Raw genomic sequence first — 14,818 nt, 5'->3', positions numbered from 1 at the left:
CACACGGAGTCAGCATGAGTTGGCGCCGACTTGACAGCAACTGGTTATTAAGCATATAATAAATATGTGCCTAGTACCGTGTCAAGAGGGATTTTACACGGTTCATCTCATTGAATCATCGACGTAGCAAGCAGTAGTAGTTCAACGATTTCAAAACAGGGACTCAGACTCACAGCTTGCTACACTGAAGTGATGGTTCCTGAATGCCAGGCTGCAGACTGCATCTGTCCATCATGGAATTTCCCCAGCATATGGGAAGTAAGAATAAAGGGGTCATGTTGTGAAATTTTCATAAAGCTAAGGGTATATAAAAAAAAAAAAATTATATTCCGTTATTTCATTCTTCATTTGTTTATAAACTAAATTATAAGCCAAATATCATTTGATTTATGAAATAATAGTGATAAACATAGTGATAAAGCTTCTTATATATCCATTTCTCAGAATGAAACATTTGCATATCTTCATTGGCTCTTCCCTTCCACCTCTTCTTAGCTTTTTCACTTGTTTGTAGATCTAAAAGCCTTGCAACACCTGACTTTAAAAAAAAATTCTTGTCACATCCAAACCCTGTGAATGTGTACATGCCAACTTTCAGACCAAAGCTGTTAAAATATGAAGGGAAAGAAAGTATTTTTAGACACTTAACAGATATCCAGCAAGAATTTAGAGTTTAAATTTAATGTAATTTCATATGTTGCAACTTCATTCTGATTCTCATTTTCATTGGGCTTTACATGTGATTTTTTAATATACTTTTGGCAAGAATCATTTTTCAAGGAAATGTTATTACTCTCTGGAAGGTTTTCCTTTCACTTAAGCCCTTGTTTAAAAATAACCTTGATTTGTCATCTGTTCATCTTCGGCAGTGCTGACAGTGCTTTGCTTTCCTATTTCTTCAGTGATACAAATGAAGTTGACATACCACCCAACACTAGAGTTGGCACCAAACGCTATATGCCTCCTGAAGTGTTGGATGAGAGCTTGAATCGAAATCACTTTCAGTCCTATATCATGGCGGACATGTACAGTTTTGGACTCATCCTTTGGGAGATTGCTAGGAGATGTGTATCAGGAGGTAAGTAACAGTAATACCTTTGAAAAGCTACAGCCAGAATTACTGCAGATCCTTTTTATTATCCATCTGAAATCAAAGTCATCATAAAAACCAAAAAAAAAACAAAAACAAAAACCCACTGCCGTCGAGTCGATTCTGACTCATACAGACCCTATAGGACAGAGTAGAACTGCCCCATAGAGTTTCCAAGGAGCACTTGGCAGATTTGAACTGCCGACCTTTTGGTTACCAGCCGTAGCACTTAACCACGATGCCACCACCAGGGTTTCCCAAAGTCATCATATTGTCCACAAAATCAGACTTTCTTTTATTTTCCTGTTGACTTCTGTTGATATAGTCATAATCCTCCAAGGAAATGAGATTTGACATCTTAGAGTTATTTTTGATTGCCTCCTTTGGTCTACCTAGTACTGATGAGTCTCCTCTACCATAGTGTCAGCTTCCATTGCCTTTTCAAGGATCACCTTCTTCTGCTATGTGTATTGTCTCGTTTCTCTCTTGGGCTCTTTCTTCAATAGTTGTGCCATCAAATCACACCCTCTTCCTTACCCTTTCAACTTCTTCCCACCAACCCGTTGGGCGCTATCTGAAATCCCAGTGCCCAGTTCCTTGTGGTTTCCTCTCCATAGATGGTAGTAGAGACATAAATGTGGGCTGGGACACCAATTCTGTTTTTCCTCTATTTCTATACTTTCTATAAAACTTCCCCATAAAGCAGGTTGAACACATCAGTTTTTATCAAAAGGAAATTAAAGAATAATAATATGTTATTGTACATGATAATAATTTTCTACAGACCAAAAGATTCTGTAGGAAAACCAGTTTTGACAAGAAGGCATTTTTAAATGTTCAGAGGTTATCATTATTGCTTACATTATTTTTATTATTGCTGCATAATCCATCTTCAAGTAGATACCAACAGCTTTTAGGTAAGGAGCCGAGTCTAGGCTCTTGCATATCTCATACCCAGCATATTGTTCTGCACTTGGTTGTGCTCAATACATAACTTGATGCTGCTGCTGTTCTTTGTAACAGCCAGTTTAATGCATCTTCATGGAAACATGACCTTGCTCAAGATTCTGAAAGTTCAGCTTACACTTAAGTGTCCCGGGGTTTATTCCTGAAGCTGTAATTTATTATCTATGAGACCTTAGGCAAGTTACTAAATTTTTCTTTGTTTCAGTTTTCTCATCTTAAAAATGAGGCTAATTGTAGTGTCTGCCTTTGATGGTTATTGTGAATATTCAATGAATGTAAAGAGAATTGAACCATAGATAGCACTCGCTCCATGTTAGTTATTATTATTAATTTTCATTTTGGTTGGTAGGGCCTTAACTTATATTTAGATTCATATTTAAGTATAAAGCAGATACAGTTTATCAACAGGCACTCATACTTTACTGGAAAGATCCTCTTCAATGCTGCAATACGTTCTAACCACTCTGGGAAGTCTGAGGCTCTTATAAGCAGTTTAAAATAGAACATGTTCCTTCTAAAGTGAGAGAACTCATTTGTAAAAAAGGAAAGATAATGCAGGAAATGTTCCCTAACCAGATATGGAATAAATATTCCATCATAAGTATGAAGAAGAAAAGAAGTCACCAAAATATAAATTAGCTATTGGCTGTCCTCTGACTTCATGCTTTGTAAAGAGTAGGTGAGCCTACTTTTAAATTACACACTTATACTTATTTAAGTTAGGTTTATAGAAGTTGAAGGAGTTTTCTAATTATATGTTTTCTTGAACATCTAAAGCGAGCAGGGCTAGAATAAGCCATACTTGAAAGTCAGTGGGTCTGGATTTAAGAAAAATGATTCTCAGTTTAAAACCAACCAAGCTGGCCTTATTAAACAGCAGGGTATTATTTTCTAGGGCCTGTGGAGATTTGAGAAGCCACTCAGTTGTTCCGTTATCCTTGTATAAAATTAATTGTGTGGCCCTGAGCAAGTTAGTTAACCCTTAGAGCCAAGGTTTCTCATCTGTATAGTGTAGATAATAATGCTATCTCATGAATGTATTTGTGAGGGTTTAATAAGATGAATTATATAGCATACCTACCTCTATGCCTGGCACATTGTAAGTTCTCAACAGGTTAGTTTCTTTTCTCTTTCCAGAGAGGCAAAGCACATGAAATTCTACCCATTAATGCTTTCTTTTAGAAACATATTAAAAGTTTCTGGGCTTGTCTTTGAAGTCCAGATACATTTGGGAAGAACAGACATGTCCAGATATAGGTTATACAAACATTGGAAGGAAAAGAGGGGAAAAAGTCTTTGAGACACTGAAAGGAAAATTTTGAGAACTCGATTGTGTGATTAGGAGAAAGGAGGAAGGTCTGTATAGTTCAAAGCCATACTGTGACTAATTCATAATTTTATGTGGTTAACTCTGCCCAGGTCTGTTGTAGTATATATGCCTACCCCACCGTCCATCCATCAATCCACCCTGGTAGAGGCACCAACACTGGCACTAAGGAAAATATGAGATGAATTAAATAAATATTGTTCTTATCCTCAAGGTGTTTCCAGGGCCACTGGCTTAAGAATTAGGAAGAGGGAACTGAAATGAAGCTAGTATTTCCTGGGTATCAGGCCCTGTGTTTCGTTATCTCATACAGAGATGAAACATAATCAAAGGAAATATTAAGATAGACAATACATATAATCATAGTCTAGGGTCTCAGCTAGAATAGAATTAATGGTGAGTTGGAATGGTCTGAAAAAGTTTTGGAACTTTCTGGACCGTTATGTTCTTGAGTTTACAAGAAAGGGCATAATGCGGACTCTGGATTTTGTAAGAATAAACTACCATGAATTTAATGATGTGGTGTATAATCTGCCATCTTGGTGGCATCGTCTTGTTCAGGTACAGAGCAATGACATTTCTATAAAAGGTGATTTAGAATAGAGAGTAAGGGTGCTCCAGAAAGATTATTCAGAGCAGCGTCTTCTGAAGACAGAGGCTGAGTATAATTATTGTGAGTTGATCAGGTAAAGTTAAAAAGAGGACACAAGTAATCTGCTGTATTAGTTATCTAGCGCTGCCATAACAGAAATACTACAAGTAGAGGGTTTTAACAAAGAGAAATTTATCTCTTCACAGTAAAGTAGGCTAAAAGTCCAAATTCAGGGCATCAGCTTCAGGGGAAGACTTTCTTTCTCTGTTGGCCTTCTCATCCATCTGCCCCCGGACTAGGAGCTTCTCAGGTACAGGGACCCTGGGTCCAAAGGACATGCTCTGCTCCCAGCTCTGCTTTCTTAGTGGTATGAGGTCCCCCTGTCTCTCTGCTTGCTTCTCTCTTTTGTATCTCAAGAGATTGCCTCAAGACACAATCCAGTCTTGTAGATTGAGTCCTGCCTAACTAATGCAACTGTGCCCATCCTCCCTCATTAACATCATAGAGGCAGGATTTATAATGTACAGGAAAATCACACAATACTGGGAATCATGGGCCAGTCAAATTGATACACACATTTTTGGTGGGCATAATTCAGTCCATGACACTTGCTCTTTAAAAAGAACAAGAAGAAATGAATAGAAAGAAGATACTAGGAAAAGATGAAATAGGATCCAGTGTGCTAAGTACCATTTCCCTAAAGATGACATAGGCTTATATTTCATAACACACCTTTCAGCAAAATGTTTTTTCTAATAGTAGTAATGTATGCCTTATAGAAAATGTTGATAAATATAGAAACTTAAAAGAAAAAAACATCAGATAACCTTAGCACCTAAAAAAAGCACAGCTAATATTTTTGGGTATATGTAATTTCTGAAATTTTTAATGTGCAAAAACACATGATTACGCAGAAAAAAAGTAAATCTGGGATATTGTTCAAGTAAAATCCACTGCCAAGTTTGTGATGAGATTCATAACCTCATACTCCAGCAGTAGCAACAGTCACATATTATGCAACATGAGTTCAGACGTGTCTGCCAAATTTGCACTGAGATTTAATATAGATTTAAAAAAAAAATTGGCATACAAGAGCCTTTATAAAATTAGAAATAAATTTGAGATGATTGTTTTACTTAGCTTTCAGAAATTAGAGAAAAGGCTTGAACACCTATAATGATATTTTTCATTAGGCCTTCTATTCATTAAGCACCACTTGGACACATTTTTTTTCAAAGTTCATTTTGCTTTTTTTCAAATTGATCTTTAATACTGATAGCACCTTTCTTTGAGAATAGTTTGCATGTTTTAGATTTTTATTTCCACTTCACAGAAAACAAATACTAATAAAAGCATATTTTCAGGTATTGTAGAGGAATACCAGCTTCCCTATCATGACCTGGTGCCCAGCGACCCCTCGTATGAGGACATGAGAGAGATTGTGTGTATTAAGAAGCTACGTCCCTCGTTCCCCAATCGGTGGAGTAGTGATGAGGTAAGGCTGAGGTAACCTGGGATTACGACGGACTTCTAAACAGACTTTTCTTCTTCTTGTGCCAAAATTCCAGATACTCATTACAGGAATATTTCTCCTTTGTTTTGGTGGTGATGGTAATCTTGGAAACCCTGGTGGTGTAGTGGTTAAGTGCTATGGCTGCTAACCAAAGATTTGGCAGTTCAGATCCACCAGGAGCTCCTTGGAAACTCTATGGGGCAGTTCTACTCTGTCCTATAGGGTCTCTATGAGTTGTAATCGACTCGACGACACTGGGTTTTTTTTTGGGTAATCTTACCTCATGGCAATAATTTCTTTGGAGCTAAGTGCAGTTGTGTGGAGCCCTGGTGGCGCAGTGGTTAAGAGCTCAGCTGTTAACCAAAAGGTCGGCAGTTCAAATCCACCAGCTGCTCCTTCGAAACCCTAGGGGGCGGTTTTACACTGTCCTTATAGGGTCACTGTGATTCGGAATCAACTCGATGGCAACAGTACAGGAAAAGAAAAAATACTTCTTTTTAATGCATCATGATTTGTCTCTAGGACACACCCATGTACAGCATTTTCATATTTTAAGGCGAGAAAATATAGACATCTGAAGAATTAAGCTTTCTATCTACAGAAATGCTACAAGTCACCTGCTTGGGAAGCCTGACTGTGCTGTGTATCTTTGTTAATAACGATGATGAGATGCAATTTAAACATATTTACATTCAGCTTGGCTGTAAGGATGTAGTGATGAGACCTAAACAGATCTGAAAGGAGCTGCTGAGGAGGAGGAAATGAGTCAGGCCGGCCTTGTCTTTCTTGACTCAGTCTCCTCTCCTCTTATTCCACATTCCTCACCATCCTCTCTTTAGTCCTCAGACTCACCCAGTTCCGAGAGTGGTCTGACAGGCTGGACTATTCAGAGATAAGTTTGAGATGCTCTCAGGGGAAAAACAAAACAACAACAACAAAAAACTTTCCAAACATGTGCCAAAGCCCCTGCAGACACACGGGCAGAGTACTGTTTATAAACGGACTCTTCAGTGTGAAATGCAGATAAAGAAATACCTTTGTTTATTGGTTTTGTGTATCGTTACTGAAATGTTAAATAATACAACATATGTTTTCTACCAAACTGCAGAAACCTTTCTGAGACGCTGAAGTTATATTATTTGGAAGGTGGTTATGGGCATTGCTATTATTTAAGCATACCTTCACTGAGGATTTCTAATGAAGTGAAACTGTGCCTTTCAGCAGGAAGACTAGTAATTGATGTACAGCAGGAGAACACTGAAAGTTTTAGTAATGCTGTGCACAGGTCATTAATCTTGTTAAATGGTACAGCGTGATGCTATTATTGGAGCAGACAGCTGTGATTTACGAAGAACCATGTTTGTTTGAATTGTATGGAATTAGATAAAAGATTTAAACTTACCAAGTGTTGTAAACAATCTGGGATTATGGAGTGGAATATAGACTCCCTGGGTATTTTTGTATTTGTTTAATACTGACTCGCAAAGATACCCTTCTGCGACTTGCTACACCACCTGCTTGCTCTTATCACAGGAAGATGTGAAAATCAGTTTTGGTGATATATAATTTTGCCTGAAAGAGGAGTTTTCTAATGGAATTTTATATCTTCATAGTTTGAAGAGTATCTTTTAAAAATATATTCAGAGTTCAGAAATGCAGTAAAAACCAAATGTCAGGTGTCAAAACTTGCATAAAATACATTCCTCTAATGTTGCTCCAGTTTCACTTTTCTCTTCCCACAGTGCCTACGGCAGATGGGGAAACTCATGACAGAGTGCTGGGCTCACAACCCTGCATCTCGGCTGACAGCCCTGCGCGTGAAGAAAACACTGGCCAAAATGTCAGAGTCCCAGGACATTAAACTCTGATTTGAAGGGAAAAGTAAGCATCGCCTGAGAAAGCCAATAGATATCTTTCTGTTTGTGGGCAGAGCAAAAGATGGCAAAAGATGTTACAGAAGCATCCATGGTACAAGCCTTGAACACCATCCTGCTTCCTAGTGGGTCCAGACCTCACCCCTCAGGGAGAAAGAGCCCTGGACAAAGACAGAGACGTTCTCAGAAACACGTTCATCCGTGATGTCTGGTTGTAGGAGGGAGAAACTGCTTGGGTAACTTGTTCAAGATATGATGCACGTTGCTTTCTAAGAAAGCCCTATATTTTGGGATTGTCTTTTTTTTCTTTTTTTTTTAAGACGCTTTAATTTTGCCAAAATAAAACACATGAAGGTGTTTTAAGGTTTGTGCTATTCTAGTTTAAATAATAACAAAAATTCTTCCCAGAAACTCTGCTGGAACGTAAATTAAAAAAAAAAAAATTTTTTTTTCTATTGGTAAAATGGTATTGCACTCTACAAACCAAAAGACAGTCTGTTATGTTGGAAAACCTACAATGGAACTCATTTTAAAGCTGTTGCCCCCCACCCGTCTCCTCAGACCACTTTGGCCAGCCTGTACTTGAGGCAGCCTCAGCAGTGCAGCCTCAGCAATGTGAATGCACCTGGGTATACACGCCACCTGTCTGGGACCACATTTTGAAACCTGCAGGTGACCTTTTGCAGCTTCAGACAATATGGAACAAATGAAGGTTTTATGTGATTCTGATAGGAAAGTGTTGATACTGTTTTTCAGAACCACTTCGTGTTTCTGATTGTTCGGCATTTCTTCCATGGTAAAAATCCTTTCCTTTTCATTAAATACAAACAAAGCTTTTTTTATGTGCAAAGAATTGATCCGTGTATGCTTTTGATCTCTCAAATGAAAGGATCAATATTAACTAAATCTGCCATCTACTGTGTTTAAGACAAGGTGCTTTTAAAACAAAAATCATTTGCTCTTGTAAGAAGAACATGTATACAAGTAGGGGATGTGGATGGGAGTGCAAATGGCTTGTGTCTTGTATATGCAAAAGAGCCAACCTCAGAAGCACAAGGAAAAAAGTATGCACACCTTGTATTGTATAGGTAAAGAAGGTTTTCTTTTTGTTATTGTCTTTCTCTTTTGTGTGTGAGGTAAGGGAAGGAGAGGAAGCACTGTCAGGTTCGTTTAACTAAATTTTAATTTAAAAATAAATATAACCTCTAGGTGGGACAGCAGAAGAGTTAGTGGAGGTCACAAAACATTATGGCTGCTGTGATTTATTATTCTAGAATAGATAGGGAACGAGTATACATCTTAAGCAATAATTTCACATTTAGGAAAGCTGACTTTTATTTTATTCTCATGTTCATTTCACTTTTTAATTTATTTTTTTTCTTCTTCTCTGTGGTTCTTGTGCAAAAGATCTCTTCACCTACTCACTTCCATGGGGTTTTAACTTTTGAACAACATGGGCGTAAACTCTTCAACTGGGCCAGTGCCCCTCAGCACCAGGAAGATAATAAAGTTTAAAGTTGTACCTATCCCTCTCAGCTTTATTCATTTCCATTTCCATACTGTGGTTATCTTTTACTTCTTAGAAGTTCTGTAATGTTCAGTAAAGAATTTGAACATACTCCTCCCTTGGCCTTTTAAAAAAAGACTTTCCTTATAGAATACTCCAGGGGGCAGTGTTCTATAACACATTTTTACCACTCTGTGACTGAAGGATGGAGGATTTTTGAAAATTTGACACCTGCAAAGAAAAACGAGGAAATATTTTTCTCGCTTCTGAAGTAGGCTTGCACCTAGTGACTTGTTCATCCAGAAGACATCCAAGAGCATTGAGGGACTGTGAGCTGTGCTTACAGTTTGAGAGAATCATAAGGAGAAACACAAATGCTCTGTATTCAACATTCGCTTCCCAATGCCTTATCTCTTTTGTAACTAAGAGAGAAGAAGCCCCGAATTTGGGAAGAACAAAATTAAAGATTACAGAAATTTGGTTCCAGATATAATTGCAATGAGAATATTGCATTTACTGATATTAAAATAACCTCAAGTAGCATTTTGAAAATTCCTTTCTCTGTGTCAACTTATTTTCTTTGTTGTAGCTTAGAAGGAATATATGGTTAGAACTGAGTGTGATAATCATATGAGCCTGGGAGAGAAACTCAATTGCCTCTAATAAGAGCATCTATAAACAAATGAGCAAACATGTATGCCAGTTAAGTGGGGGCATATTTGTGTTTTCTGAGTTTCCCCTAAATTTAAATGAGGTTGGGCTTACCTCTTAGAATAAAACAAGTTTTTTTTTTTTTTTTTTGGTTAAGTTTCACGAGTAAGTTAAAATCAGAATATTTTTTGGGGAGGTGATGATTTGAAAGTAAACCAGATTTATACAAAGGTGTTGGTTCCCACAAAGAATGGAAGGAAATTAAAATAGTACCTAGATTTCTTCTATATTATTTGTTTGGTTGCTTTGAAAAATCAGTAGCTTACTTTCTAATTACAGACCTGTTTTACTAACTATGAACATTTCAAAATTATTCCTGAAATACTTAGAAAGGCCCACTTACCTATTATTGAATATATTTTAATAAGATTATTTATGAATAGGTTTTTCTCTATATCTTACCAAAATTCACTTTACTTACAGAATACTAAATTGTTCTTAAAGACTACCTACTCATTTCCAAGTAATCTTTTTTTTTTTAATTTCTAGCTGCCCAAAAGTGAATTTTATTATATCTTGTTTTTGTTGTTGTTTTGCTTTTCAGTGAAATAAGTGGGAATCTGGAAATTAATAATTTAGTTGATTGCTTACTTTTGGGACTATTTCAGAGGCTAAGATTTTCATCTAACTCCCCCCAAAGGAATTCTAAAATATTAGTTATTAGATAATATAAGTTTTGTATCCTAAAATGTTCACGTTTATAGTTTATGTATGTGTGTATATATTATATAAATATATATGTATATATAAATATTATGTTCAGTTTGGGGTCTGGCACAACTCCATTATGTGGATTAGAGAGTAAAATATTATGGATGATAAAGTACTAAATGAAACATAATATTTATTTATGAAAGTGTGTAGATTTTTAAATCACAAGTGACAGTGCTATGAACATTGTACGTGAGGAGACAGACCATTGACTTCCAGGAAAGCACATCTCAAAAGTCACTAGTGACCATTCTTTTTATTCCCAAGACAGAAAGCTTTTTAGGAAAAAAAAAAAGCTAAGATTTTATTTACAGGGAATTCTTTGACACATTTCAATTGGGGTGTATTCAAGTGTAGCAAGTACTTAATGATGGCTGGATTTGATGTTCTTAGAGTCATGCATATTCATTGGAACTTACGGTGTCTTATGTTGTTGGTCTTCTCCATTTGTTCTTTGTTTGTTAGGTGCAAAGACAGTGAAAGAAGTACAGGTTTTTAAATATGAGTGTGTTCAGTAGTTATATCTCTTAAAAAACAAAACAAAACTCAGTCACAGCAATGGGAATGAAAGAAATGGCATCAGAAGCGATTTAGTGTGGCAATCATGATTTCTCCTGTCAACAAAACAAAACAAAAAACAATGCCATATCTTTTGGGGAGAAGTTGGCAATATATAAGGGGTTTTGTTGTTTAAAAAGAAGACTCATTTGTGTTCTTTTAGGGAACCAGTGCCTTGTTGAATTTGTATATACTGTAATTATTCAGGACTAGGGAACAAAAAATTGTATTGTGTTTGTTACAAATTGTATATGGCTTTGTTTTAACATTCCCCCAAATAAAATGGTTCATTCTCCCCTTGGAAAAAAAACATGTCTGTTATCTTGTATTTATGCTTTTTTTTTTTTTTTCCCCCGTCTTTGGAAATATCACGTTGTAACAGGCAGGAAGGCAGCAAGGAAGGAGATGGATTCAGGTAGGTTTGAATATTTGGTGGCAGGAGGGCAAGCGAAGTAGTCTGATGGCTTCTATTTTCTCTGTAAGTAGGAGGCACAGTCATCTGCTGAGTGAGGGCAAAGGCAAGGAAGTCAGCCGTTTGAAAGATGTGAAAAATGAGGGCTTGCTAGGGAAACACAGCCAGATGGTGATGGACAACGCTGAGGGCCCAGGTAAGATTGATAATACTGGATGGCACAGTGGTCAAGAGCATGGACTCTGGACTGCCAGACTGCCTGTCTTTGAATCCATCTCGCTTATTCCCTCAGTTTCTTCTCCTGGAAGATGAGAATAATAGTAGTATCTATCCCACTGAATTGTTCTGAAGATGAAATAATCCATTCACTAAGCATGCAGTAAATGCTTAACTATTATTAAATATTAGCTACAATTCCAAATTCAGGAGCCTTGGTGGCAGAATGGTTAACAGCTCAGGCTGCTAACCAAAAGGTTGGCAGTTTGAATTCACCAGCCACTCCTTGGAAGCTCTTTGGGCAGTTCTACTCTGTCCTATAGGGTCCCTATGAGTTGGAATCGACTCGACGGCACACAACAACATTACAAATTCATAGGGTCACCTTTTTTATACAGTTCTGTGATTTTACTTTCTTATCAGCAACCCAAATACAGGCAGAAACAGAGACAATCGGACTTATTCAGGGCTGTGGTTTCATGAGCCTCATGTGGCATGGGTCATGGAAAATAATTACTGTCATCAAGGGGATGGATGATGTGAACCAGCGTAGGGCAGGCATTAAAGAGGGGGAAGTCGGCTGCTAGGATTGAATTTGTTCCCCCAAAATATGCGTTAAGAGTCCTGACCTCCACATACCTGTGAATTAATCCTGTTTGGGAATAGGGTTTCCTTTGTTACATTAATGAGGCCGCATCAGTATAGGGTGTGTCTTAAACCTAATCACTTCTGAATGCTATAAAGAGCAGCCTAGACACAGAGACGGGTGAACACAAACAGGAGAAAATAGATGCCATGTGAAGATCATCAAGGAATTAAGGAAAGCCTTGGGTACAGAAGCTGAAGTAAACACGAATCTTCCCTAGAGTTGACAGCTTTTCCCTGAACTTGGACTTCTAACCTCTGAACTATGAGAAAATACGTTTCTGTTCTTTAAAGCCATCCATGTGTGATATTTTTGTCATAGCAGCAGTAGGAAAATAAGACAGTGACTGAGAACCAAAAGAAATTAGGGCACAAGATAAGAAATCCTGATGGGGTTGAGGTGGTGTATTTGCAGTTACTGAGAAAGGATGCTGGGCAGCTGAAGGGTTGTGACAGGTCAAGATTTCGGCGGGGGGGGGGACAGTGAGGGCAAGGTTGAGGGTGTGGTCACAGGAGTGGGTGTATTTTAGTCACTGGAGAAGAAGAGGATTGGTGATGAAAATTAGAGAAGCCCAAAACCAAGCCTTGAGATCTGTAGTCTTTGTGAATTTTGAAGCCCCGCAGGATTGTGGCAGTCTTGTGGAGAGGAATACTGTGAGTTAAAATTCTCAAAGTCCACAGTATAGCCAGTGGGCAGCCAGTGAGTGGCAGTGTGTGTGTGTGTTGCGGGGGCATAGAAGCCAATGGGGCCTAATAACCTGGGATCAGAAAAGTTGGTTTTTAAGCAAGGGTAATGATCTGGAAGCAGCAGAAGGGTCTGAGAAAGAACCCATGCCTCCTCTCAACTGTGGGGTCCACAGGGTGTGGAAGGATGAGGTGGTTGCTATTGCTCCTGACACAGTGTCTCCTAGAGAGTAGAAACCCCCTGCAGAGGAAGAGGGAACGTGTTCAGGGTGGTTTTTCCATGGATTGTGGATCCTGGAGGGAGGGTGCAGAGCTTAGTTTGAAGGGGCCGTGCTAGAGATTGGATTAGAATAGACAAAGCTTAGGATGGTTTGGGAGTGTACAGGAGGGGTTGCATCTTAGTTAACTAGAGACTCATAGGGCTGTGTGTGAGTGGATGTGTTTAGCCAGCCGTGCTTTTGCCAAGAGAATCCATCCCAGTATTGGGTGACCTGGCTCAAATCCCATCATTTTCATTTTCTCAGTTCTGTGGAAATACACCAAGTCTGAGACCCAGCCTTCTCCACTGTAAATTGGGATGAAAATACCCACCTGATAGAGCTCTTACGCGATCATATGACATGAATTTGTGAAGTGTGTGATGGCCCCATGCCAGGCTTATAGCAGGTGCTCATAAATAACTGCTTTTCCTTACTGACAGTAGTTTCTCAGAAGACAAAGCTAGCAACGTTTTTTAAACAAGCCAATTTGGTGTTGGTACACACCACCCCCCCCCCCCCGCCCCACACTTGTATGCTGGGGGCTCAAGCCAAACATTTCACAGGACTAAAGGCAGATAGTAAATCCACAGCTCAGGAAAACAGATTCTCCTCCCAGCATTGGGCATTTTATAAGCTGAAGCTTGGGTTGGTTATTCCACCTGCTTACAGCACGAAAGTACCGATGGGCTCGCTCTCAGGAAGATTGTTTCTGCTAAGTAATCCCTAGCCTGGGTTCTGATACTAATCCAGCTGCAGGAATCCCTGGGGCATATGAAGGTTCTTTGCCTGGTGGCCAAGCGCTGGCACAGAGGGACAGACATGGTTTAGGGAGAGGCCAATTTTTAGAACTCGCTAGCTCCACCTCAACTCAGAGATAGGGTCTCAGTCAGGGCCCCTCATTGACCTGACTGTGAAAATGCATGCATGCTGCCCTAGGTACAATGCCAGCTGCTGAGGCTCCAAGTTGGGGGTCAACGGGATGATGTCAGACTCGGTTTGTGCCAACATGTGTCTTCCTTGTCAAGTCTAGTTTTGTAAATTTAATTTTTTTTCCATTTTAGATTGTGTTTTGAGCTAACTCAGCCACAGGGCTCACTTCTCCCTTTTGTTTTACTCAGGGTCCAGTTTACATATTTTTATTATTTCCTTAGCCCTGATAAACGTCTGAGTTTGTGAACCCAGTTTTGAATCCATCTTAAGTCACTGTCTTCCAGCCTGCAGGTATGGCGTAGTATCTCAGGAGGTGGGGTAATTGCTTAAAAACACTCTGGCTAATTAGACTGAGGAGGGGAGGGGCAGGTCACAGTCCATCTAAGGATACTCTAGATATTTCTGCCACTAAGGAAAAAGTCTGCCTTGGCTTTGACTTCTCGGTCTGGCAGCTGCTTTCCACCTCACACTTGGAGCCTTTCTCTTGCTGACTAAGGGAGTGGCTGAGTGTCCACCTGTAACACACTGAACATGTCTGGGTGGTGTCTTTAGCTCTGGGCATCCTGCACTATTGGGCTCCCTTATATTTCCCACCTATGAGTGTAATTGGTTACAAACTTTAGTTAAAAGGGGATCTCTGAGGGTAGAGCCTAGTAATTTGTGTTTGTTTACAGGCTCCCTGTATTCTGATTCTGATGCAGATGTTCTAATGTCCATTAGTATCACCTGGGAGCTTTGACAACTCTCCACGCCCAGTCTGTACCCCATGCCAATTAAGTCAGAGTGGCTAGGGTGGGATCCAGGCATTAGTATTTTCTTAGA

At 38.9% G+C, this 14,818-nt stretch overlaps 2 protein-coding genes across 17 annotated transcripts in view; both read left to right on the top strand.

Annotated features, from left to right (window-relative positions):
- BMPR1B (bone morphogenetic protein receptor type 1B) overlaps positions 1-11,171 on the top strand; it is a 531,312-nt gene extending 520,141 nt beyond the window's left edge. For all 16 annotated transcript variants that reach the window (XM_049885696.1, XM_049885697.1, XM_049885686.1 and 13 more), the window contains 3 exons: positions 903-1,078; positions 5,340-5,470; positions 7,231-11,171. In XM_049885696.1, coding sequence (XP_049741653.1) covers positions 903-1,078; positions 5,340-5,470; positions 7,231-7,356 — 433 coding nt within the window. In that variant the 3' untranslated portion in view covers positions 7,357-11,171. The remainder of the gene's footprint in view (positions 1-902; positions 1,079-5,339; positions 5,471-7,230) is intronic.
- The window catches only part of PDLIM5 (PDZ and LIM domain 5), a 1,027,106-nt gene that overhangs the window by 917,317 nt on the left and 94,971 nt on the right, over positions 1-14,818 (top strand). The window lies entirely within an intron of this gene.

Source organism: Elephas maximus, chromosome 5, assembly GCF_024166365.1.
Source record: "Elephas maximus indicus isolate mEleMax1 chromosome 5, mEleMax1 primary haplotype, whole genome shotgun sequence".
NCBI classification, from domain to species: domain Eukaryota; kingdom Metazoa; phylum Chordata; class Mammalia; order Proboscidea; family Elephantidae; genus Elephas; species Elephas maximus.
The sequence above is the reverse complement of the archived record's forward strand: the minus strand, read 5'-3'. Positions and strand labels throughout refer to the sequence as shown.